General features: G+C 42.3%; 1 protein-coding gene across 1 annotated transcript; it reads left to right on the top strand.

Annotated features, from left to right (window-relative positions):
* CCNB2 (cyclin B2) lies at nt 1–26849 on the top strand. Its single transcript, XM_086959384.1, has 9 exons — nt 1–150; nt 9272–9394; nt 10122–10232; nt 16737–16898; nt 20002–20160; nt 21119–21355; nt 22166–22306; nt 24835–24945; nt 26595–26849. The coding sequence occupies exons 1-9, from the start codon at nt 127–129 to the stop codon at nt 26706–26708; spliced, it is 1182 nt and encodes a 393-aa protein (XP_086815510.1). The 5' UTR covers nt 1–126; the 3' UTR covers nt 26709–26849.

The following is a 26849-nucleotide window of genomic DNA, read 5'->3' on the forward strand; positions in this document are numbered from 1 at the left end:
ATTGTACAAAGCGTTGGCCAATGGCTGGAAGCGCCGCGCCATTTAAACACTCAGCACCTAGGCACCTATAGATTCACCAAACTTTTGTTGTTTTATTATTTGTTTTCGGGAAAGAGCCTTACCGAAATGATGCACGCGAGACGTCCTATCGTGAGTACAGGAATAGGGGAGGGTCTGTTTTCATTTTACCTGTGCCCGCTTTATCGGCTTTTGTATTCTGTCCCTTTCCCAAGTCTAGTTTGTTTCTTTATCGATCTGTGTTTGCACCCCGTTTCCTGTAATTCAGTAGACCCGCTTATGTTCCTAATCGTTTTAGTTATTGGACTCATTCGGATTCGATGTTCTCTTTCATTTGGTGTTTGTTCCATCGTTTCCTTTAATCGAGACACCCTTTTCTCAGTAGCAAATGTCCCTCCGGTACGCCTACCTCATTACCTCCGCTGTATTTGTAGTTCCCATGGACGGTACTTTTCTCGTATCTCTTTCTAAGTGGTATGCGGGCACACTATCCAAGTCGAAGTCCTCTGCTTATCCTTTCCATGTTGCACCTCTGTAGGCACGCGTTTCCCAACTGGATACTGCTCTGTATAGCAAAAATAATGCTCTGGGTTTATTCTGGAAGATGGACAACCTTTTGTGTTTCATTATGGGCGATCTGCAAGTGCTTTGCACAATTGTGGCGTACATGACGGTTTTGTCGATAGACTCGGCTTGCTCTCTGTTGCTGCTTAATGTAGTAATTTGATTAAACCTCCTGCATACGTGAGTCGCCGTAGCTAAAGGAGAATCCAAAATAGCCCTTTTGATTTTGGGTGTGATGGCAAGTGACAACAAGTTAAACAATTGATTCGCGGATCCAATCTCCATCTAGTACAAGTTTACCAACAACAATCCAGCTTTCGTTTTAAAGTATCTGTCGCAGTGGCAGCTGGTGACCTTAAAGTTTAGGCGTAATCCTTGGCTCGAATTTCAGTGACCAAACCTGACTTCTTGAAGATTTTGGGGGAACACTTGCTTGCTCCTAGTCTTACACTCGCTCATTCTCACCTCGTCTCATTCACTTACTTTCAATCACTCTTGTACTCACTTTTAATTGTTCTTACTCACTCAGGATCACTTATTCTCTTTCGCTCCCACTCATTCTGATTCACTCAATCTCGCATATATAGCCTTATTTTGGATTACTCATTGTCACTCAGTCCTCTGGCTTATTTGGTCTCGCTGACCTACTCAGTCCCACTCATTGATTCATAAAGGTTCTTCTCATTCCCAGCCACTAAACCTTATTCACACTGACTCAGTCAGTGTTACTGATTGCAACACTGACTCATTCTCTGACCTGTCTGTTTCACTCCAATTCACTCAGTGACGAACAGAGTGACTCAGTTAATTTATTATTGTTCTCTCATCTGCATTCATTCTCGCTCATGTAATTCCCTCCTTTACTGTGTCTTCCACTTTTTCACACAGGTCATGCTCACACATACACATGTTCTGTCTCAGACACACATTCTCACCCATCCGCACAAAACACTTGAAAGCTTTCTTACTTACCATGCACCAACACTCGTTCTTTGCAAATTTAGCAATGAATCAATTGGTAGCCCCAAATAAGCCTCAGGCCCAGGACCTCAAACATTCTTAAGATAGCTCTACAGCTGTAACACAGCATTGTTATATTTCTGAAGTTACATGAAGAAATCTATAGGAATTTGAGGGTTATTTGTCAGTTAGAGGAATTAAGGATGCCATTGAATTTTACATCGGAGCAATTACCGTCTAAATATTAGATTGTGGCCCTTGAAATTGTCATCGTTGTCTAATGGCCAGCATGGACAATTTGATTTACTGGAGTTCATTATGTGGTGTGCTGTAAGTGGCTACAAATACTGTTACTGTGGGATTTTATGTATAAGTTGGACCTTTGAACAAATTTAAAACGTTTTTTTTTTTAACATGAATTGTGGCCCCAAAAAAGATTCTGTAAATGTTATTAATTCTGGTCCCGAAAAATATTATGCACACGCACTTTCCCATGCTTGGTATATACAGATAGCGGTTCCTTGGTTGCCCATTTGGCACACAGCAGGAGAAAATTTATAAAAGCAGTTAACTCGATCCTGTCTCCCCCCCCCCAAACAGAGAAGAACGGAGGTAGTGCTACCCCTTCTGAAAATATACAAATCTGTGCCTACCGACCGCAACATATGGAGCGGAAATTTGGGACTACGCAAATTGTAATAACATCCAGGTAGAGGAAAATAGATATTGCCGGAGAGTTTTGGGGGCACCAATCAGTTCTGCTTTTGTTTGCCATCATGAGTTAAACTTGCCCTTTATTGAGGATTACATGAATACCTGCCCAGTGATCTTCTGGATGAAGGTGTGGCAAAACCAAGCAGCCTCCTTGACGAGAGACATCATAGTCTACTGCCTTAAGTCTAATAAGGGCAGAGATATACCCTGGTTGGCAGCCGATCAGGCTAGCCTGAGCATTGTAAACCTGCCACACATTTTTTTACAGACCCAGGAAATGTGGCAAGCACCAACAAAAATATTAATATTTTCAAAATCTGTCTGACCCATTTGATCCCAAAGAAAAACAGTTCCTCTTTTCAAAAGTTCACGTAAATGAGCATTTTTGGCTGAAAAATTAGAGATGAACTTGGAATAAAACTCGCACGTACCCATGAAAGATGAAACTTGCTCTTAAGTCTTTGGAGAAGGAACCTTGACAATGGCTTCTATCAGCGCTTTTCTTGGAAGAATCCCCTTTCAATTTGAAAATATTAAGAGTGAACTTAGTTCTCGTAACATTTTGACTCCTTTTGATCCTTCCATGGAATCCATTGTCTCTGTGGACGCAAGTCTAGATGGTCTTGGTGGTACGTTGACTCACATAAAATTTGGTGTTGAACATACTGTAGGTTTTGTCTCTCGATCACTACGCCCCAGCGAGAACAATGATTCAGTCATTGAGAGAGAACTCCTGGCTTGCTGTTGGGCAGTAGAAAGGTTTAAAAGTTTTCTCTGGGGTAGGACTTTTAAGTTGTTGACTGATCACAAACCTCTCATCCCTATTCTGAATGGTATTGTAGTGAAAAATCACACTCCCAGGATAGCTAGATTGAGTTCTAAGCTACTTCAATACCATTTTGCGGTTGAACACATTCCTGGAGGAAAAAACATCAGCAGACCTGATTTACTTTCCAGACTGCCTTTGCCATATGTGCATAGTGAGTTTTTAGTTGATGAAGATGAGGAATGTTTAATTGCAAGCATTGATGTTTGTAATTGAGGATGTTTCAACGAGGAAGAATGGTTTGATGCATTACTCTGATATTTTTTTTGCTTGCTTGAAATCAGAATCATTCAAGGTTGGCCGAAGGAAAAACATTTAGATGGCGATCTGCAACCTTTTTCGAAGTGGCTGATGAATTGTCTCTAGAAGGTGGGCAGATGATATTACGTGGTGAAGAATGTTCCTCCAGAAAGCCTGAGAGATCGTATTATGGCTGGACATGAGGGTCATCTTGGACAAACTTGTACCAAGAGTAGGATTCGATCCATTTATTGGTGGCCATCAATGGATCGACATATTGAGAATATGATTGAAAATTGTTTTACTTGTTGTTCTAGTGACCGTGATCAAGACTTATTCCTCCCAAGGTGAAAGTTGAGTTGCCGTCTGGTCCTTGGATGAAATTGGCTTTCGACATTATTGGACCGTTCAATGCATTTTCCAATAAATACAGATTTGCTTTGGTTGTTGCAAATGGTGGGAAGTATGTTTTATGATCCCAAGACACACAGTGATTAGGTTCCTGGAGAGTCTTTCTCAAGAGGGATTTACCAAAGAATTAGTGTCAGACAACGGAGTATAGTTTGTCTCTAAAGAGATGTCCAGTTTTCTAAATCAATCCGGTATTATTCACCGTCGGGTTGCACTGTACCACCCACAAGGAAACTGTTTTATTGAGTGCATGAATCTCATTTTGGTTGAATGTGTACAATGGGCTGTTTCTGAAAAAGTTGATGTTGGAGAGGTGGTACAAAGTATGCTTTGGGCTCCTCAAACCACACCAGGCACTGAGTTTGGGGAAAAGTCCTTTTGAGTTGTTGAGAGGGAGAGTTGCTACGTTTTGAATGTGCACAGCTTGGATGAGGGGATTGGTTTCCAGAATTGCCACATCTTCTGAAGTGAGTGCTAATGATTAGGCATATCTCCCTGTATATAATAAAGAAAAGAGTTTGTCATTCAGGAGTGAGTTCTCACAAGGAAGTGAGGACTTATAAAATCAAGGTGGGAGATTGGGTAAAAATAAAGATTCCTCACAATGTACCCAAAGGTCTGTCAAAATTTGCCTGTATCAGCCGAGACACTGTCCCATCGGTGATTATATGATCCGATGCACTTCAGAGAAATTTCTTCTTAGAGCAGCAAACTCCTTTAAAAAAAAATATATATTAAATCTTGAGTAGATGGACTCTACACATGTGGGATGTAGAGATGAACGGTAGACCAACCGCGTCGCCAATTGAAGTGACCACGAATACAACAGGTTGAGGATAAAGCTGTCTTTATTACTGTTCATCTCAACAGCTTCCAGGGAATAATGTCAAACAGCCCAGGGGGCTTCAAGCACAAACAATCCATCACCAAGGAGGTGACAGAACATTTATTATGTCATGTTAAAATGGCTATCAATACTACAGGTACGTGCAGAGGGCCCCTCCCAAATCCCCAGCTAGTTATCTCTTAAAGGCGATCAACCGCTGGGATCGAAGCCTGCTTTTTTGCCTTGGGGCTGGTACGTTAAAATATTCACTGATTTTCCCCTAGGTTTTAATACCAATGATGACAGATGGGCTTGTGTGGTGTATGGAGAGAAAGGTTGGATGTACAACTAGGCGTATCCTAATATAATAATGATGATGATGATGATCATAAATCCAGGATAGATTATATCCTGCTCAGTCACGATCTTAGGGGTAGGATTAAGAACATGGGCTATTTGACGCCTCACCTATCAGAACATGCAGCGGTCTGGAGGGACTTATGCTTGGTAGGGGGTGCGCCCTCACGGAATTTGACATTTGATTGTGTATTGCTTCTACACAATTTAGAGGTTACACATTTATCTCAATCAGGATGTTTTTTTGGGTTGAACATCAGCACTACAGCGACCTCAATGGTTTGGGATTCCTGGAAGGCATTCTTAAGGGGGATAGTCATAAACGTAGTGTCATAAGAATAGGCAATACAGAGAAGAACTGACACAAAAAGAGTCTGCTATGAAGGCAGTTGAGACTAGGTTGAATATGGAAATAAATGCAGCTAGAAGACAGGAAGCTATATCAGAACCACAACCCCTTAAAGATCAGCTCGATGCTATCATCCAGCAAAGGGTCATGGGAAGCCAGTAAGGTGGCACATATTGAATATGGGGAGGGAGCCAGTAAACTTCTGTCTTGGAAGGTCAAGTCAGATAAGACACAGAACTTGATAGAAAGCAAGGATAATTCCTCTTCAGTGTCTACGGATGAAGAAATTGGCGAGGTTTTCCTTAACTTTTTCTAGACACTTTATACGGAGGATAATGAGGTGGATAAGGCCCTTGTGCAGGAGTGGTTAGGGAAATGTATATTCACTCCCCTTCAGTGAGATCTTGGAGCAGGACATATCCGAGCAGGAGGTTAGAAAGGCTATCGCCGCTTGTAAAGGGAATAAGGCAGCTGGGCCCAATGGGCATCCAGGCGGAACTGTATAAATCTTTGGGAGATGCAATAATACCCACTATGACAGAATTGTTCAATAAAACATTATCTGGGGGTATTATACCTCCTGGGGTCAAGCCACCTTTTCATTAATTTTGAAAGGAGGAAAGAATCCGGCAAGCTGTGGGTCTTATAGGCCGATCTCTCTTCTCTATACGGATTATTAAGTATTCACAAGGATCCTGGCTGACAGGCTGGGAGGTGTAGCAGGTAGTATGCTACACACGGATCATGAGGGTTTTGTAAGTCGGAAATCTATCAGATTTAACTCATGATCTTATAGGTGCAATCGATCTGGCCTCTACCTTCTCTGTACCTCTGGCAGTTATGACATTGGATGCCACTAAGGCATTCAACAGGGTCAACTGGACGTATTTAATAGCTGTTATGGAAAAGTTCAATCTTGGTGAAATTTTGTCGAGCTAGACCGCTTATATATCAAGATCCCACTGCAAGACTCTTAGTCAATGGGAAATTGACCAATTCTTTTAAGATCACAAGGGGCACTAGACAGGGCTGACCACTCTCCCCGCTTCTATTTGTTGACTTGTACATTGAGCCCTTTGATCATCGTCTGAGGGAAGATCGAAGTATTATACCGTTTAAGTTTGGAGCGTGGGAGAGGAAGGTCGCCCTATAGGCCGATGACATTATGATCTTGTCATCAGAGTTGGAGGTGTCTTTCCCTCGGGTTATTAGATTAGCGCAAGAGTTTGGCCAGATATCGGGCTATGAAGTGAATGCAGAAAAAACTGATTATGGTATGGAATTTGTCCGGGAATGGGTACCAGACCAAGGGTGACATGAGGTATCTAGGTGTTAGGATCGTACAAGATATAGATAGAATAGCAGGGACCAAAATTTCAAATATTACTAGAGATTACTTACCAAAAGGTTATGAAATCCTGGGTACATCTTCCTCTGACTATTACTGGGAGAATTAATTTGATTAAAATGGGTATTACCTAAAATTACTTTCCTCTTCTGCACCATCCCTCTGCATTTCGAAAAAAGACAATAGATAAACTGCAACAAGCCATGAATTCATTTGCCTGGGCATATAAATCCACAAGAATAGCGTGGAAAAAACTAAGGCGTAGAAGGGGGGGGGGGGGGGTTTACGCTCCCTGACCTTCAGTATTATCCCTGGGCCTTTCAGGCATCTCATTCCCGGATGTTTTTGAAATCCCCAGACGGCTCGGGAAGAGGCACTATGTTTGCTGAGATGCTGAAAGGAACTGGACTACCACTTGAGTTTGGGGATCAAAAGTTCTTCAAGAAAAGGTTGAAGGTCCTCTTGGCGGCAGCACAAATGTGGGTTAGAATTGAGCACTGTACCGGGCTCAATTTATTATTCTAGCCGTGCTCCCATTTGGGACTCACCGGTAGCCCGGAATGTTTAAAGGATCAACCAGTAATCCCACTTAAAACAGCAGGGATAACAGTTTGGAAAGATCTGGCCTTGGATGGGTCCCTTTTACCTAGGGAATTCTTTCATAACACACTGGAGAATATGTCCAGGTTTAAGTATATACAATTGCTGATCTGGTCACAATCTTAATAAGCCGGTAGGGGTAGGAAACACGTTGGAGGATCAATTGGTCTCCAGGCCTGTAGGGAGGAAAGAAGCCTCTTTTTTTTAAATTTATTTTTTTGTTCTCTAGTTGAAACCATTGATAAGAGTTTAAATTGGCAGAGGAATTGTGGGGAGACGTCATGTCAGATGTGTGCTGGGAGGAGGTGTGGCAGACCACCCTCCAGACACTGTTCTCTATACTGAAACCTGCTTGGTTGAGCAGGAATCACTATTTTACCATACACAGGGCCTACTTATTTGCAGCTAGACTCTCTAAAATAGCAAAGGGTGCCTTAGTTAGGTGCAAGAAATGCGATTTGGTAAATGCCACAGATATACACATGTTCAGAGTGCTCAGGGGGGGGGGGGGTGATGTGATCAAAGCAACTCTCTTGACAGTAGTCCAGCCGCTGCGTGGAGTGTGGCTTTAAAGGAGGCTAGGTGTATTTTTGGGGCGCCCTTAATGGTTGCATTACTGTAGTCCAGCTTGAGGAGGATTGCAACTCAGTCTTTAGGCCTTCGATGGAGCTAAAGGGTTTGACTTTTAAGGTGTTTCAGTGTGTAGATGGCACTATTGTGCATAGTTATTAATATGTTCTTTTGTGCTTGGGTGACTGGTGTAATCCTCTGGTATTTCAGAATTTGAGATGGACAGTTTAGCGCAGTGAGATATTAAAAGCCAGATATCTTCGGGAAAGGATTTTTCTGTAAGTTGGAGGAAAACTAGTTTGGTTTTGTTTGAGCTTAAGATGGTTGCTGGTCAGCCAGCATTGAACTGCAAAGTGCTAGTCATGTGCTGGATGTCTTTGACTGACAAGATTTTCATGTAGGGTTGGGTGTCCTCTGCATAGATTGCCAATTCTGGCTTGTTTCAGGATCCGTGGTAGGGGTTCCCTATAGAGGTTGAATGTGGCAGGAGACTGATTGATCCTTGAGAGTTTACTTGTGAGATTGCCAGTGCTTTCAGTGTTGAGTTGTTTAGTTTGATTAGCTGTGAGCGTTGGTTCATGAAAAGAGTGAACCACTGAAGGACAGTTTCGTTGATGCCTGCATGCTGCGAGAGTGTGTTTAGGAGTATGTCATAGTTTGCAGTATCAAAGGTGGTCAGGAGGACTGGGAGACAGGCCTGGCCATCATCCAGAGATCTGTGCAGATTGTCTCTGATGTTCAGTATTGTAGTCTTTGCGCTGCATCCTTTCCTGAACCCAGATTGGAAGATGTTGTGCAAGTGGATGTTTAGTTGTGCGAGCACACCTATTTTCAATGGTTTTGGCAAGAGGAAGGTTAGTTATTGGTTAGCAGTTATTAATGTTCTGGTCGGCAGCTTTTTTTGAGTGGGGTGATTTGGCTGATGAGTGACTGGGGGCATGACATGGAGCCACTCTTTGGGGAAGAGCTAATTATTTTGGTCCATAGAGGAGAGCTGTGACTGACCTTTTAACAATCACAGCAGGGACTGGGTCGTAGATGTGTAATGTCAGTTTCCTGCTAGTGAGTAATTTCTGGACTACTTCAGGGATATGTTTGATTTAGTCCAGGTTGGGTACATGTTTTTTATTTTTTATTTTCAAGCGGCTGAGGTTGGCGAAATGTCTCTAAGAGGGGGAGAGGGCCATCATTAGGAGGTAGGGCTTCGGGTGGACCCTTTTGGCCAGGAGAATCCTTGTCAGTTCTTAGTGACCAATATTTCAATTTAAAGCAGCCTACATGGGCGTAGACAATTTGATTAAGGTGTTTTTGTTCTTGGTAATCCACAGGTGTGAGCTTGCTGCCATTTTGTTGACAGAACTCCTTTGAACTAGAGTATATATAACAAAGTTAGGAGGTTGTTCAATGAGCTGATGACTCATGACCAGTCCTTGCTTGTGACAAAACTGAAGATAGTTTTTTTTTTTTGCTCTTGCGTTTTTCTTCTAGGCTTCATTGGAGGCAGAAAATCTTTCAAAAGGTGGAATTGCCAGAACTAAAAAGCCCCCTGGCAAAAGAGCTGTGTTGGGAGAGCTTGGGAATAAAGCTACTGCTGGAGTGCAACAAGTAAAGGTAAGAACATGGGACTTGACAACTACCTATTGTATGCATGCTGCCTTCTGTAGTGCCACTAGCACTTGGATATTTCTTGACTTGGTTACCCAGTTTCATGTCTGCCTATTCAATCTGAGTTTTGAAAGAGGAAGAGCTTGTTCTTCCCCCAATCTGTTATACACTATTTTCTATAAAGTCACCTACTTGATTGCTCAAGAGTATCATATGACAATTCACCCACGGACTAACCAGTCCTGAATGGTTGCCTTTTAATCTTAATATATTCCTAAAATGCTGTACATTACTTAATGCCATGGTTAGATAATGAATGGGCTTGGTGATTGGGCCGCTGGCAACCCAGGGTGAGTTGAACGCATCCTTGTAAATCAGTGCTGCCTATGAAGTAGTCCTTGTATGTATCAACATTATCCTAGGTATAAAGATTTCCTTCCAAACATAAGGACAAAAAGATACCTTGTTGAACCAATATATTGGAAGAAGGACCTGTGGAACTCTACCTGCTGTTAGGTGTTTGAGGTCACTTTATGCAGGCATGTGTAACAAGCTAATGTGTAACATGCATGATAACGGGTCAATATGACCAGCTGGCTGGCTGGCTGTTCTTTTTAGTTGTACTATTGTATTTTGAACAAGTGATTATGAAATGAATCTTTTGCATGTAGTGTCTATATGTATTTGGTGACTATCTGCATAAAATAAATTGATGGCGCTATTACTTTTCTAGCATGTCAAAGTACCGGTTAAGGTGCAATCTATTGTCAAACCTTCCAATGTTTCGATGAGGCCAAGGCAGCATGTACCAGTGAAGTCGGTTGTACAGGAACCTCTCCCAGAAGTAAGTGTCTCTTGCATATACCACACTTTGCACATTAATTCTGTACCAGTTTAGAGCTTCACGTGTCCAAAGCAAACATCCGGGGTTGGATGATCCTCTAGCTCTCATGGACCTCTTGTTACTGAAGGTAGGCCTAAACGTGAAATGATGTTAGGTTCTCAATCAGCAAGCCTAGTTATTTCTCGCTGACTCCACCCTCTAAAAAAGCAGAGGTCTTCAAACTTTTCAAGGTTGAGCCCCGCCCCCCCAGCTGAATTTTTTAAAATGTCATAAGGCCCCCTTTCATGCTATGCTTAGCGTGAAATGGTGGTTGCGCCCTATTTACAAGGGCAGTGCAAATGTGACACAGCGTAAAATTAAGAACAGGGAAAACCTGGTCTTAAACTGGTGAAACTAAGAGAAATGCATTATTTCTCCTCATTTTTGCTTCATGGAAAAAGCAAAATGTCTTGTAATTGCAATCTTTAAAAAAAATCCATTTTGTGATTTATGTGTGCTGCATTAAGTAGCGCACATGGAAGTGAGACAAATGGCATTTAAAGATTGTTATGTACAGGAAGGTCCCCCTCCTGTACATAAAGAATCTTTTCCCTGCACTCTGACACCCTTGCACTATGGTGCAGTGGTGTCTTCGTTGGCGCTACCCTGCTAAGTGTAGCACCAGCGCAGGGGGAAACGCAAGGCTGCACCATATTGTTGTAAATATGGTGCAGCCTTCAGTTTCTGAAGTGTCAGAGGCCTTAACCCAGGGGTACTCAAAGTACAGCCCGCGGGCTGCTGGCAGCCCGCCTGGCCTTTCTTGGCGACTCGTGGACCTGGTTTCCAGTATACCAATGTTTATCCCAGGAAGTTAGTAAACCGAGAAGATGGCCACAGGAACATACGTAGTGAATACGTATCCAATACCTAGTCACTATGTTTTCTCCTGCGACCATCGTCTCTGCTTACTGCTTGCCTCTAATTGGCCTGCCTCTAACGTCACATACGGCACCTGGCTGGCGCGAAGCACAGGGCCTTTGAAAATTCAGCTGTAACTAGTGCTTTTACAGCGGACTTTTAAAGGACCTTTGCGAAGCTTCCTGTATCCATGTTGACGTCCTTGCAGCACCGGAGAATCTTTGCAGCAGCCTTCTACGCCGGAGAATATTCAGTGCTACTTTACTTGCAGGTACGTGTTCTGGGTCTTGCCGCCCGCCATGCTTCTGACCCCGCATCTTCCGCGTTTCCCTCCTCGGTCCCCTTGTTTCCACCTTTCCACCTCTCCACCCACACCCACTATCATTAGCGGTGTTAGGAAAACAAATTGTGAGCATGGAGGCGTCTGTAGAAAGACCTTAAACACAGGCGAGGGCTGGCTCGTGCCACAAAACAGACACCTTCATGCTCACAATTTGTTTTCAAAACACCGCTGATCGTGGGTGGGGAGGTGGAAACAAGGGGACCGAGGAGGGAAACACTGAATATGCGGGGTCACAGATGCGGGGTCAGAAGCATGGCGGGCGGCAAGACTCGAGACACGTACCTGCAGGTTAGGAAAACAAATTGTGAGCATGGAGGTGTCTGTTTTGAGGCACGAGCCAGGCCCTCGCGACCTCTGTAGAAAGACCTTAAACGCAGGCGAGGGCTGGCTGGATGGTGAGTGCACGGAATCTTGATGTTGCCTTTATTGGCATGGAAAGGGCTCAAGCAGAACTAGAGCTCATTGACATGCAGCACAATTCAGCCCTCGCAACATCTTTTTTGGGGCAAGCACCAGAAGAATTCTGGAAAATGTGCCCCCTGACAAGTTTCCTCTTCTTGTTACAGTGGCCCAGAAGGTACTTTGTATGTCTGGGATAACATATGCTTGTGAATGTTCATTTTCCACAATGGGACTGTTGAAGAGCAAACTTATAAAATAAACTTACAGACATACATCTGGAGCAGCTCTTAAGGCTTGCCGTTTCCAACTTGGTACCAGATTACAGAAAACTAATTGGTGACATGAAATGTAAAATAAGTTCATAGTGTTTGTCTTTAACATCTATTTTTGGGACTCTGAAGCCTGTGCTGCACTGGGCATGTGCTGAATATCCTGTTGCTGCAAATTGCCATTCAATCCCACTTAAGATTGCCCTTGTCTGCTAATAGAAAAATATTATAAATGGGTGCTGCATGTAGTTACATCTGCTTTGGAAATACAGCATTGTCTAGTAATGTTTTGAACGGCACCATTTTTTTACCCCCTCTAGCCCCGCCCCCAAATGACCCCGCCCCACCGGTGCGGCCCTCTGCCACAAACCACACTGTAAATACGGCCCCTGAGAGAGTTTGAGTACCCATGCCTGCTAACGCCTCACTGCGCAACTTCCTTGAACATATGCCCCTCAGTTCTTTGATCTGCATGGTACACCACCTTTGTAGCAGGCACATTAAACCTCTGTGCAGTGAGGGTGGCAGGAATGCTCATGTGAGTGCACAGTGAGGTATGCAAGAGTGAGAGTAGGGTAAGTGGAGTGACTGCAGGGTGAGTGAGGTGACCATATGAATTTGGGTGTGCATGTTAGTGCAGCGTGGGACTAAAGAATGCGGTTAGTGATTGGCTTTAAGTGAGATTGCAGATTGAGCAGTGAGCGGGACAGGTGAGTGAAGTGTCACATGAGTCCAGGGTGGGTAGTGTGCTTGGGTGGCTGCAGGTTGAGGGACCGGGAAAACCACACAAGTGATTTGTGAGAGCAGAGTGATCACTGAGTGTAGGGTGGATGGTCTGAGTGCGTGGGGGTCAGTATGAGGGAGTTGTGATCGCTGTGAGTGCAGGGTGAGCATGAAAGTGAAGGGCGAGAATGAGGAGCAAGCTGTCTGAATGCAGGGTGCATTCCCAGACACTTGCAGTAACTCAGCATGCTATTGACAGCAGCGCACTGTTTCAGATATGTTTTGATATTGCAATTATGGCATTAACCAGGGATCGAGGGTGGAGGAAATAAATACTGGGCTGATCTTGCAACAAACTTCCAGTTTTATGATTAGGGTTGCCAACTGATTATTTTGCTGTCCCAGGTGGTACAAAAATAAGCAGTCACCTAAAGCTCTATTTTCAGCACTTATCTGTTCATACTCTGAACCGCAAATATAAATAGAAAGCACTTTAAATTGTGTTTTAGGGCTGCCTGAATGATGACTGATCATAAAAGGGAATGAAGACAGAAAAGTTACATCCTAAATGAATACATACTTTTTTGGAACCCATATTTAGTGTCCAGAGAAGCAATTTGCAGGCTGTTTAAACACCTGACTGGGATTTGTCTTTTGGCAACTTAAAAGCCTTTAAGCCCTGCGATCATTGAGCTCCTGCCAGTGTAATTTGAAAAGCAACATTGTCGCCTTTCTGGGAAGAAATGTCCCTCCCTGGATGGGGGTAAATTCAGAGAGCTGAAATGCTTCAACTGCAGTGGGAGGCAGGAAGCCTTCCCTGCTAAAACTGAAAGCAACAGACATTCATTTCATCTGCAGTGTGAGGCAAGTCTCCTCTGCTCTGAAATGGTTAGTTTCAGTTTTAGCAAAGGGGGCTCCTTGCCTCCCACTGCAGCTAAAGCATTTCAGATGTAGGAATTAACAAGGTTGGAGGCCCCCCCCCCCCCTCCCCCTGCGCGTGTGACGGCCTGGATTAGACCTCTTCCCGGCGTGAATTTTACAGGTCTTTAAAAGACCTTTTTCTTGTTAGTGAGTCTTTAATGGTTTTCACCCCTTCTTAGGGCCCCTGCAGCTCCACTCTGCCCTTTGTTTGAAGAATCAGTAGAGGACAAAGGTGATAGTGCATGCCCCCCCCCCTCCACCCCTCCCTGAGACTGTTGGCTGGCGTGACAAAATGCAGCAAGAGTCCCATCAACAAAGAAAGGCGGAGACCACAAAAGGGGAACACTTCGGAGGCTTTATTTTCAAATTCGGCACAAAGGGGCGAATGCAGCATTTCAGCTGTGTAGCCTCATCAGCGCCCAGGAGTAATCTCTCTCTATATATATATATATATGTATGTATATCAAGTCCACAAGTTGCCTGCCGTGGAAGAACACGCCAAACAAGTAAGGTTTATGCTGGAAAATTACTTTACTGAAGGATGCGGAGCGTAAAGAAAAGCTGAAGCAAACACACTCAATAGCAGTCCTGTTACCCGACACGTTTCGTGCTGGCGCACTTAATCATGGGCTGAAGGCTGAATGTCAGGAGAGACGGCGTCACATGTTTTTGAAGCACTTTACATAATTGAAGTCCCGCCCCAGTGTGGTCTTCATAGTTTTTCGTCCTCCGTGTGGGTTGCGTGCCATATCCCAAGATTGTACAAAGTTTTACCATCTCCAGAAGGTTTAAACAGCGAAGCTGTTAATATGGTTAACTGAGTTAATAATTGTACTATTAGGAAGACTGAACCTCCTATTGTCGTGTAGTTCCTATGTAACCTACACAGGATCTGCACGTTTGGATAACCAACTGTGGGATTGGTGGCAGACTGATTCTGTGCACCCCACCGAATATATTAGCCAGTCTAACAGCTAGCTCACAGTGCCACTATAATCTCCTCTTACCAAGGAGAGAATAGATTCTGGCAAACTCAGAAATTGACAACCCTGATCCCTCCGAATCGTGGCAACAATAGACTACTTTTCGCTCAAATCACTTGTGCTCACTTAGGTTTTCTCAGATACAAAGAATAAACAACCTGAATGTTTTCGATAAGAATTTATTGAGTAGTTCTAGTGTAGAGTAGATGTCCTGCAACAACCATTAGACAATAGCAGATGTGTGTGTATATATACAATGAAAGTAAAAGGATGGTAAAGTTCTACCATCTTGCAGTAATCATCAATATAGAAAAGTACATAAAATACATGATAAAAAATGCTGCTCCTATGATTCCTCCCTAACTAGATGCACCTAGCGTCTGTGTAGGTGTTATGCAAAGAATCTAGTCCACCACCATTACCTCAGAATATGGAACCCCGTCCTAGTCTCGAGTTGGACACCCTGCGAGGGATGTTATACCACTGCGAGCTGGAGCATCTGCATGCAGGAACCTCAGCATCTCTATTCAGTATATTGGCCGGGAAGTCTCGGTCTCCTCTGTCCTTCGCAAGATGGGATCAATATATCAGATAGGTCTCCCCAGGGGTCCTACCTTGCTGTGTTACTGTGTCGGCCTAAAGGATATCGTGGGTCTGAACTTTAGAGATACTACAGGAGATAGTAGTCCTGCTGTGTTTCCAAGCTCAAAGTTCATAAAACATTTGTTTTGCGGAAGTCCTCCAAACATGCTTCCGAATAGAGAATTATGATGATTCTGTGGGATCTTCTCTTAGCCAGAGGAGTCATGTATATGTTGAAGTGTGGGGCTGAGTGATCCCTGTCGGATTCTGCAGATGAGGTCATTGGGTTCTGATATAAATGGCATGAGCGTGTTGCGTCCTTCAGGAGAAGGAAGCTATCCACTTGAGAACCAACATTTTCATTTAAGCAAAAGGCATTCCAGGATTCAAAGGCTAAAACTGACCTCAGCCAGGTTAGTTTGTAAAATTAGATCGCACCTACCCTCAATCCTTTCACTAGATGTTTGAGAATAGTCCTGAACCTTCTCCTGTATTTGGTGAAATTTGTTTTTTTCAAAACGACTGCGTTCTGTAGTGTGCACCTCCTATTTACTTTATGTACATGCCTGCATTCCCATGGATGGCACACTGGAAATGCGATTGTGCCGTTAACTTGCCTCTATATATTCATGTTTCAAAGTGATGCACAGTTTTGTTAGGAAAAAGAACAGTTTGCCTTAGGGAAGCGCAAGGCTCCTGTTGTATAAGGCAAAATGAATGAAATTGAGGGGATACTGATTTATATGCACAATGTAAATTAACACAGCTTTGCTACTTTATTTGCCATCTAACCGGAACTATAGGTGTCTCTCACAGTAGTATATATCTCCTTAATTTTTCTGCCCATATGACCATCTACAGTTATGTATAGAAACAGCACAAGTGTGTGTGGTGTGTGGGGGGTGGGGGGGGAGAAAAGAAAAAAAAACCTTTTAACTTAGGAAAGGTTTCAATGTCTCTGTAAGGAGTTCAAGATTTGAGGTTGTATTTAGATTGAGTATTTTCAGAAAGACCAAAGGATCAAAGACTAGAGGGGGGCGGGGGGGGGGGGTTGTAGTCTCCCCATGCCTTGCTTTGCAGGTCAGGCTTGCCCTGAAGTATTAATGGCCCATTATGCACCTGAAAAGTAGAGGTTTCCTACGGCAACATTTAAATTATGTGATTATGACCATGACTGCAGAATCTTCATTCCTGTGGCACTGGTCTAGACCCATTCATCATGGACCATTAAAAGGCTTTACTTCACTGTATTGTGTCAATCAGCTTTGAGCTCATTGCAATGTGATCATTAATGAGCAAAAGGTTAATGGTGCTTAGATGTTAATATTTGAAACTCTGCTTTTTATTTCTATAATTTGTATCATTTTTATCCTTTTTTATGAAGGTTCTCTGCTCTAAATCAAATGCTGTTTCCATGGACGAAGACCAGTTGTGTCAAGCCTTCTCTGATGCTTTGATAAATGTGGAGAATATTGATGAGGATGGTAATCCTCAACAGTGTTGCAGCTATGCCAAGGAAATATTTGTTTATCTCCGGCAGCTAGAGGTATGTAAATGCAACGCATTGAGCTACAGACGGTTTGTACTCTGGGTTAGTAATGGAAGTGTAAATAGTTTGCTATTGAGTCTGCAGATGTCACTGCCTTTTGCCCCTTCTGGATCTTTTATTTATTTTTGCCCCACCCACTCTTTGCCATTCGAAGTGGTGATGAGGCAGATTTTCTGCTTGTACTTCTGGAGGCTGGATTGGCTTGTAGATTCAGTTTTCTAAACGAAGCCATATGACGGTAGGGGCATTAACTGGTAATTACAATGATATGGTCTCTCGATTGTAGAGCAACTCCCTATTGCCATGTAAAACTTTTTACATCCTTGATAGGTAACTAATCTCCCTGCTTTACACTTGGCAGACCTAAAGCCACTTGAAGAATGGGTAATATACCACTTGTTAATAACTTTGTCTTCTTGAAAGCAGTTGTAAATTAAGCCCTGATTAACGTGTAAAAGACGTTCCTTGGCCTAGTAACTTATGGCTGACTTTGGCACTCATTTCTCAATTGGGTATATCTGATTCCTTGATGCAATACATCTGTAATACTTTATAACATTATATATATATATATATATATATATATATATATATATATATATATATATATCCTAGTGATGACATTCTCCGTGCCTTCATGAACTTGATATATATTTTAATCACCCCACTTCTGGTTGAAGATGTTTAACCAACCATAAAACCCCAAGGTCTTCTAAATGGGTTTCTTTAAAACCCTAACCATACACTGGTCTCCTGGTGCATTGGAAACTTATTTCAATCTAAATCAGAATAGTGACCAATAAAAACGTCTTATATTTTTTTCTTATTTTGTATCTTATCCATAGGCTGGACTGGCTGCTTAAATATTTGGGTTCTACTATTGGCTGAGTCCAATGGCTCAACTGTTCTTGCGTCTCCTTGGTTTCTTGGATATGTAATCTGTATATAAATAAGGTTCAACCTTCCACAATGTGATGGAAGCGTTTCATGTTGTAATTGGCAGGCTTTGAAGCAAAAGCCCCCCTTCACACCATCAAAGATTTCTTCAGCCTGGAGATGAGCACTACATGACAGTTTCACTGTACAGGAGACCTGTGGGTCACTGCTACTGTGCCCTTGCGGCAGAAAAGGAGGATGAAAGTAAAGTTTCTTAAAGGATTTTACACAAACTCATGAGCATAGCTTGTACAAGGCATGCATCTCAAATCTATTTGTAACAGGCCTGTATTGCTCTAACCAACAAGTTTACTGCTTTATCAGCGTTTTTGTAATCATTTTATTACACTTAAACTGTTGGTGTGCCTGTAAACTAAGCTTAACACGAGGAAAGCGTCCTGTACTCGGGGTAACCAGAAAAAAATAAGTTTACTTCAAACCTAGACTGCTGCACCATATAACTGCTGGTTAAGGTGGTCTGTGCTATGCTCCATCTCTAGGGTTTCCTGGCTTTTAGCACCTGAGCTCATTAGCGATTTCTGACGTTTTTATGTTTTGACTTTTTTTTTTTCTCTGTAATTCATCTTATAATCTGCGGCTTATTCTAGTGTATGTCCGTCTTGGGACAATGTACCTTAAGGATTTGCAGTTGTAGCAAGGATGGCTTTCTAGAAGTCTACGATGGATCGCACACCGCTAGCCTCTCCTCCGGATCGCCCCTGAGCACTCTGTTATATGAAGTGCATGTAGATTGAAGAGTTGAAACAAAGTTCATGAGTGGTTCACCAAAGTTGGTGCAAGTAAGTACTTGCAGTTCCCAAGATCTCTAGACCCGAGACATGGCCCGGGTTTCGGTATAGTTTCCCTCCTCAGTAGAGAAAGTATTTGGGGTGGATGAGAAGGCTGCCAAGTAACCATCACCGGCCTCGATGACTCTCCGGCGAGCAGGTGCGTCTCCAAAAGCTCGTCAGCTTAGGGGCTCATGGGAGCCCTTTGAAGTCTACGATGGATCGCACACCGCTAGCCTCTCTTCCAGATCGCCCCTGAGCACTCTGGTTTATGAAGTGCATGTAGATTGAAGAGTTGAAACAAAGTTCAGGAGTGGTTCACCAAAGTTGGTGCAAGTACTTGCAGTTCCCAAGATCTCTAGACCAGTCTTGGGATGGCTTTCTAAACTGAACCCCAGCAACTATCAGGTGACCATCTCCCCAAACTTTCTTTCCTGCTCCGCTGTCTGGACCATCACTGTAATACAGATTTCAACGTGGGTCCCAACATTTCTAAATAACGGCTGCAAATTCTACGGTGGTTGTGTGGCACATCTCTAGGAAAATTCATTATTCAGACTACTGTGCCTTAATTCTTGCACTTAAGGGGGTTTTGGTTCATTGTGGTGTCACTGATGGAAAGTTATGTAGTATTGCAAACAGTCCACCTTTTAGCTTTTCACAAATCAATCTTCCTTAAAGAGGGAATTGATATTTTATTTCAAATCAAAATAACTTCGTAACGCAGTTTGCACCCTTTCCCTCGCCTTTAGTGAGTATGTCCAGTCTCATTTAACCTGGCATCCAAAAGTTGCTAAATGCAACCAAATGCTGTTGCAAGACCAGTGGAAGAGCTTCGCTTTGGCTGCTGCTACACGCTGGAACCCTTTGCCACTGCATTTGCAATCTGGACCAAGTGGTCTGAAAACGCGGCTTTACTTGTTGGACATTGACTTCTGTGCACTGAACTGTAGGTTTTAGTGCCAAGAAACCCTGTTTGGTTGTATGTTAATCGCAGTAATTCTTTAAAATAAATTGTATGGGCGAGCAAGATGGACCGTGCCACTGGTTGCTCATCAAGACACATGGCTGACATATGCAATGTTGTAGCCAATTGGTTGGGTGGCCTGGTTTTGTTTTAACTCTGCTAATGTTGGCAGTCTACACATGTGGCAAGAGACTTTAGTGCAGAATTTCACCGTTTTTAGGCTTGCACTTTTATGAAAGTGGCATGGTAAACATTATTTTTTTAATATTTGGAAAGACTCTTAAGATGAGTCTACTTATTTATTTATTTTTGTAGCTGCTGAAGCCCATATTTACTTTTGTTTATTATCGTTATTTAAATGTTTTAAATTGACTCCTGCATTAAACGTGTTTCTTATGTAATATTCCAGGTGCAACAGCCTGTGTTTCCAGGGTACCTTGATGGACGGGAAATTAATGGGCGCATGCGTGCTATCCTGATTGACTGGCTTGTTCAAGTTCATTCCAAGTTCCAGCTTCTTCAGGAAACACTATACATGTGTGTCTCATTAATTGATCGTTTTTTGCAAGTAAGTATGCACTGCATTTCACATAACTGGTGTCCCGTGGGACCGCTAGTCGTCAGTTAGGAGAAACCTGATGTAACGGGTAATGGAGGTTCTTTAGCTTTGCACCCATTGTTCCCTCTGGAACCATACCATGCTCTTAAAATCCATCTGCATTGCAAGTGAACGAATCAGTTGCTTGCTGCCACGCTGTCTGATTAGTGCTACTGCAATACCTTTATTCTAAACTCCAGAATAGGGTGTGAGCTAAGAATGTGATTGTGCCTGTTGCATGCAAAAGTAAAACCTTGATCTGGCAATTCGCGAAGCCTGTGCCTCATGTTGGAGTAAAGCTATGGGGACATTGTTTAAGGTGATAAGCTGCCGGTTAAAATGCTTGAATTGCAGCAGCGTTGAGGGTCGGTCTTCATAAAGAGTGAGCTAGGCTCTCCAACTAGAGTAACTGGATTGGCTATTTTTGCTGCACATGCTGTAAAGCAAGTTGCCTACAGGTCTAGCCTTATTGTTCATTCTTGACCCTGCTTATTAAGTAAATGGCATGTCTTAGTTTCTGACTTTGAGCTCCACATCCTCCTCCTAATGGAGGATTTCAGGTGCCGTCCTTCAACACGAGGGCAGTTGTTATAGATCCCCAAACCATACAGTATTGCATGGTCTCTTCCAGTGTAAGACCATTGCATCTGTAGCCTAAGCTTTATATGTAGCCTTCAAATGATTTGCGTAGTGTGTTAGACGGTCTAAGCCGTAGCTGCTTGATGGGTAATTGCTTCTGTGTTCCAATTGCACAGATTAGTGTTTGTGGTTTTATTTCTATTTTTGCAGCTTGAAATGGGAAGGCAGAATATGGCCTTAAAGGGAGTTTGTTCATTACTACAGTAGAATAGTTCCATTATGTGACTGGTTTGTCGTAGATCTGCAAGTGTTTGTACTTGAGCATGTAATCTTCTGATATCACTTCCAGATTCAGCCAGTTACCAGAAACAAGCTTCAGTTGGTGGGAGTGTCTTCCCTACTCTTGGCAGCGAAGTATGAAGAAATCTTTGTTCCCGAGGCTAGGGACTTTGTGTATATGACGGACAACGCATATTCCAATGCTCAGATCCTGGAAATGGAGAAGTTGATACTACAAGGGCTAAACTTCAGTTTGGGACGACCACTGCCAATCCACTTCTTACGAAGAGCATCCAGAGCTAGCAAGGTATAGTATAATATTGTTGAAGCTTTGCCGCTGTGATTGCAGTCATTTCAACAGTGTAATAGTACTCAATTCTCCCATGCCATTTCCTCACAGCTTTGGTTCTTCCCAAGTTCAAGGAGGCTTTTGCCTTTCATTTTGGTCGCCAGTCGTCTGTGCATTTAAAAAAAAAAAAATATATATATATATATATATATATATATATATATAATGAAATTCATGCATCGTGGGTCTTTGTATCTGCCCCTTTCATCCTTTAACCTTTTTTGCTATTCTCGCTATTTTGCTCTGTTCACAGCATATAGCATATAGCAAGGGGCAGTAGGCCAGGCAATGCCTCTTGCATTAAGTGACTGCATGCACTTCAGTGCTAGTGTTTGCATATATTTTAGGCATCCATGTGTGCTTAAACTAGCTTCCCAGCTTCAAGAATTCAAAACTTCTAGTAACTTTTTGTTCCAGAAAGAATCCTATTCTTGAATGTTCATCAATGCTAAAGAATTTTTACACTGGTTTAATCTTTTCTCCCTGCTAGGAAGCACCCATAGGGTTACGCACATGAATTACAATATTTGTTTAAAGTGTTTTTGTTGCAAGCATATGGTTGCCAGATTTAGGCTACAGCCTAATCTTTTATTCTAGTGATGCATGCTAAAAGTAAAAAGAATTAACTATTCCCAGATTTTCCAATACTTGTTTGCAAAGGTCCTAAATTATGACAAAAGTGCGTTAGATGGTTCACTCAACATTTGGCGCTTCCTGTTCCTTGCATAATGCAAATGTTATGTAACCTAACCTACTTTGCCATCGCAGGCTGATGGTGTAACACACATGCTGGCAAAATACCTGATGGAGTTGGTGCTGATAGACTATGATATGGCTCATTTTCGCCCCTCGGAAGTTGCTGCAGCCGCTTTATGCCTGTCTCAGAAGATTTTGGGACGTGGCAGCTGGGTGAGTTTGAAACATTATGAAAGTGTGTTGTGTAGCTAGTGAAGTGGTTGTGTGAAGTGATGCATTAACTAAGTTTCTGGCGGCCCTTATGGAAGCTACACCGTTTTGGTGGCCACTTGAGGCCGGGGATAATTTGTCTGGTATAATCTGACCTCAGTTTCTTTGTAGCTCTTAATGAAGTGATCGGTTCTCTTTTGGCCTGTGCTAGTTTCCCCATGGTGCAATCAAGACTGCTTGTACGGGATTAGGTTCCTGTACAAGCAAGATACATTGGGTTCTCTCTAGAGGTGCGTAAAAGCGGTTTCGGAGGGGTGTCTTTCACAATCACCTGCTAATGTTGTTCATCCTGTGCTTTACCAGTCTCTGGTCTTCTCCATGAAAATAAACACATTGGCCTCCTGTTGTGTCCGATGTTGGTTACAAAGGGGATAAGGCCATAAGGAGGGTGTAGGGGAGTGGGGTTGCCATTACATACATCTTTAGAAGCTGTCACTGCATAGGTTTTAATCTTACTATGGTTGAGCTGATCCAGTGAGCCGGCCTTGTTGGACTGGTGTTGGATACAACCTTTATGCTGGAATTATTTACCATTAAACACATTTGCTGGCCTTGAATCAAACATTTTTACCAGACCTGCAGGTCTATCGACGTAAATCTGACCCAACTGTGATGCCCTGGTCTCCTATTGTTGGATCTTGGGCAAATATGATATTTTGCTGAGTCAAATTCTTATTTAATTGACTAAACATTTGCTCCATGTGTGATCTAACACACATACAGGGTACAGATAAACCCTGACTTGACTGACTTCACTAATAGCATTGTCGTTAAGGCGGGTGCAGGTGTATTTCTAATCTCTTCAGAAATATTAACGGCATGATGTGCTAGCAGTCATAAACAGGCAGACCTTTTCCATTAAAATGGCCACAAAGATTCCCACTGACATGCAGTGTACAACCGACAATTGGAGTAAATCTGGTTTCAGCGAACTTTTATCACTTGCCCATCACCAAGAAAAGTATTCTGATTTGTTTTGAGGCTTTGAAAACCTTTGTGTCCATCTCGCTTCGAAATTACAAAAGTGCTTCCCATAATGTGGATATATAATTTGAAATATTTCTATAGTTCATTTACAAGCTATTTAAATGTTGTGCACCCAGCACGATTGTCAGACAGTTTAATTTACTTTCTTTGACTGCAAAGTTAAAGGATTTTGTAAAACCCACTCGGGCATAAAATATGCAGCAACTTTTAGGAAAACCGAAGCTCACATTTGACCTGTCTTTATACAGACAGCAAATTTTACAAGATTTAAGTACATGTTTATGGCTCCTTCACTTTCCGAATGAACAAAACCCCATTCTTTGTCTCCTCTAGATATTTATCAGAGTAGGCCCTAAACCACTCTCCCTTATCAAGGCTTACTCGCCATAGTGAGTAGATTTCTCCGCTTGATTTGGAAAATTGGCTAAGCTTTTATCCTCATTATTCCAGCTTCTACTTTTTCCATACCATCACCACTTGAACTGTTTTTGTTTAGGGCCTCTCTGGTCACATCAGAAGACAAACCATTGTTTGTACGGCAATGCATTTTTGTGGTTGATGGTTTCACCAAGTCAATGACTCTCTGCGCAAGGCTTTACTTCATGGCATTTTGTGAAAATCGCTTTTCTATTCGAGCATTCTTACTCTTCGTATAGTAAAATGAGTAAACTATGCAATTTCTATGTTAAATCTTTATGTACAATGCAAAATCACTTACCCTACCAATGCAGTATATAAATTGCGCAGTTGAAGGCTACCACACTATCTCGCGGAGTTTCTACCAGCCCCATCAGAACATTGTATGTATGTTCTCCAGCTTCCACACTGATTGTTCCAACTCTTATGTGTGGATTTAAAAGCTATTCGATGGATCAGAGTACACCTTCACACACTTACACCAATTACCTGCATGAATCCAAGCTCTCCCCTCATGGATACTGATGCCAAAAGCAAGTACATTGCCACGCAACTCCATCATCTTGCTTTGGTCGTGCTACTCCAATCATAACCTTTATAATACTTTGGCGCACAGATGGTATCCCTGAGTTATGTATCAATGGTCTTTGAGGGTGGGCGAAGGCTAGGTTATCCTGCAGCATTAGATATGACATGATGTGCTCCAGGGACAGGTTTTGGGGTGGTTACATAGATGCAAGCTTTGTGTGGGTTGTTTGGAAATGGTGTGTGGTTTTTTTTTTTTTTTTTTTTTTTAACCTAGGCTGATCTCTGGCTAAGATCTTACTTGGTCTCATACTCGAGCCTAAAATTATAATTGTGAGGTTTTGACGAAGTTCTGAAATCTCTTCATGCCCATCAATCGACTATCTAGGTTTTAATTGAACCAATTAGCTCGTCTTCGCTACTCCGTATCTTTTTAAAGCTGGAGCTTCGTTGTATAATTACATTAGCTCTTGATGTTACACTGCGTACACATTTAATGACCTACTGCATTGAGGGTAAATTATCTTTTTTCTTTCTTTAAGGATCCTACTACACAGTATTACACTGGGTATTCCGAGGACAGCTTGTTGCTGGTCATGAAACACCTGGCAAAGAATGTAGTTCGAGTGAATAACAGTCTGACCAAACACCTTGTAAGTATTTAGTCATAGTCCCCTCAGTGTTTGTGCAGCGTTCCGGTTAATGCGAGTTTCAATATTGTGCTTGCTACATTATACCTCAAGGGAGAGCTGGTCAGAGTTTGCATTTATTTTCACTGGGATCGGTATTCTCACCGCTGCCATTTTAACAACATTGTATTGTATGAGATTTTTAAAGAACATTGTGACTAAAAATGATATCCTGTCTCTTTAGGGTCCCACTGGCTCCTTCTACAGTGAGGGCAGTACAGTTCTAAATATATGCTAATTATAAATAACTTTTTAAATAACTTTTTAAGCTATCAAGCAGTCAACCAAATCTATTGTATGCTGGTTCTATTCCTGATTTAAACTGCTTCAGTTCGAATTTATTTAAGGGAGTTATAGACCCTCACATGACTAAACTATTCATACAAATTTAGATAAATAGAATCTAGCTTGGTACCCTGAAGTACTGAGCACTCAACCCATGCCGCCAAATAACAATCTGGGTATTGTTTCTGATCTCTCCATGGTAACCCTGATCACAAGAGTAATGCTATTCTGGTATTTAAAACTGAGCTCCCGTTACCCCACCCAAAAAATATCCCACTGGATTTCTATACCATGGCCGTGACTCTATTAATTCAATCTAGACTGGACCATGGGCATGCTGCCTATTTCAGAAGTCCAGATGCAGAGATCCTATCGGTAAAGAAAAAACTGCAGTTCTGAGTGTTGGTAACGGTGCACAAGATTGTCTGCAATTACACTCACTCTTCTTGGTCCCAAACTTTATTCCCCTAGCCTAGAAATGCACTTAAAATGTATAGTTTACACTTTTGTAACCTATTGACTCCAATTATTATAGAACATTTAACGCTAGCCCTTACCTTTATTTAAAAAAACTGAACCCATGCCTTAATGTTAACCAAAGTTAACGCGAAAACAACTGGTATTTCGACAAACTGTGTGGAACAAGAACACTTATCGACCCAACAGTTTTTTATTTTTTATTTTATATACATTGGCAAATGTGTAAGGCATATAGATCAGATGCTAAAACTGGGTTAAGCATCGCAATGATCTATATGGTTAATCAACACCTGCAGATATGTTTGCTGCTACAGTACTACTTTAAGTACTTCGGTAGCTCCGAGTCCTGTTTAGGCATGATACTTCTGAAAGCAGCACCTGATTCTTGATTTAACCCCATCGATGCTGATGACGAGCTCAGCTCGTCATCACCCACGGGTGTCGTGTGCTGATGACGAGCTGAGCTCGTCATGGTGCCACTAAAATGGCAATTTCCAGCACAGGGGGGGGGGGGAAACGCCTAGCAGCCAAGTGGTTAATTGGACTTGTCCAAGCCTCCATATCCACAAGGTTTTAAGTTTGTGGAGAATTGCTGAAGCAGTGGGATGCGGTAGAAAATGGATCCCTGCAGACCAGACTGTTGGGCTTGATATAAGTGTTTCGCAGCGAATGTCTTTTGCCAGTCACAGCAAGCTGCCTTCAATACATGGCGGCAACATTTCCAAGAAAAGTCTGTCCCTATCGCAGAAATTCTCAGTTTTCCAAAACTCACTTCTACAATATGGCTATATATATATTTTTTTTGTGGTCAACTTGCCAATGCTAATCTCTTTATTTTGAATCTACAGGCTACAAAGAACAAATATTCAACAAGCAAACTCATGAAAATCAGCACAATCCCACAGCTGAGATCTGAACTTGTTGAGAACTTATTTACCTCCTTGATGGAAGAAGGCTCATAGGAGTAACGTTTCTGCTGCTTGCTCTTTTACATTGATGCTGCTTTGTACATATTGTAATTTTATCATAAATTGTTTCATAATGTAATTTTATTATAAATTGTTTCATAATGTATATTTAGAAATAAAGTATCTTTTAAAAAA

This window comes from Lissotriton vulgaris, chromosome 2_2 (genome assembly GCF_964263255.1).
Source record: "Lissotriton vulgaris chromosome 2_2, aLisVul1.2, whole genome shotgun sequence".
In the NCBI taxonomy this organism is placed as follows: Eukaryota; Metazoa; Chordata; class Amphibia; order Caudata; family Salamandridae; genus Lissotriton; species Lissotriton vulgaris.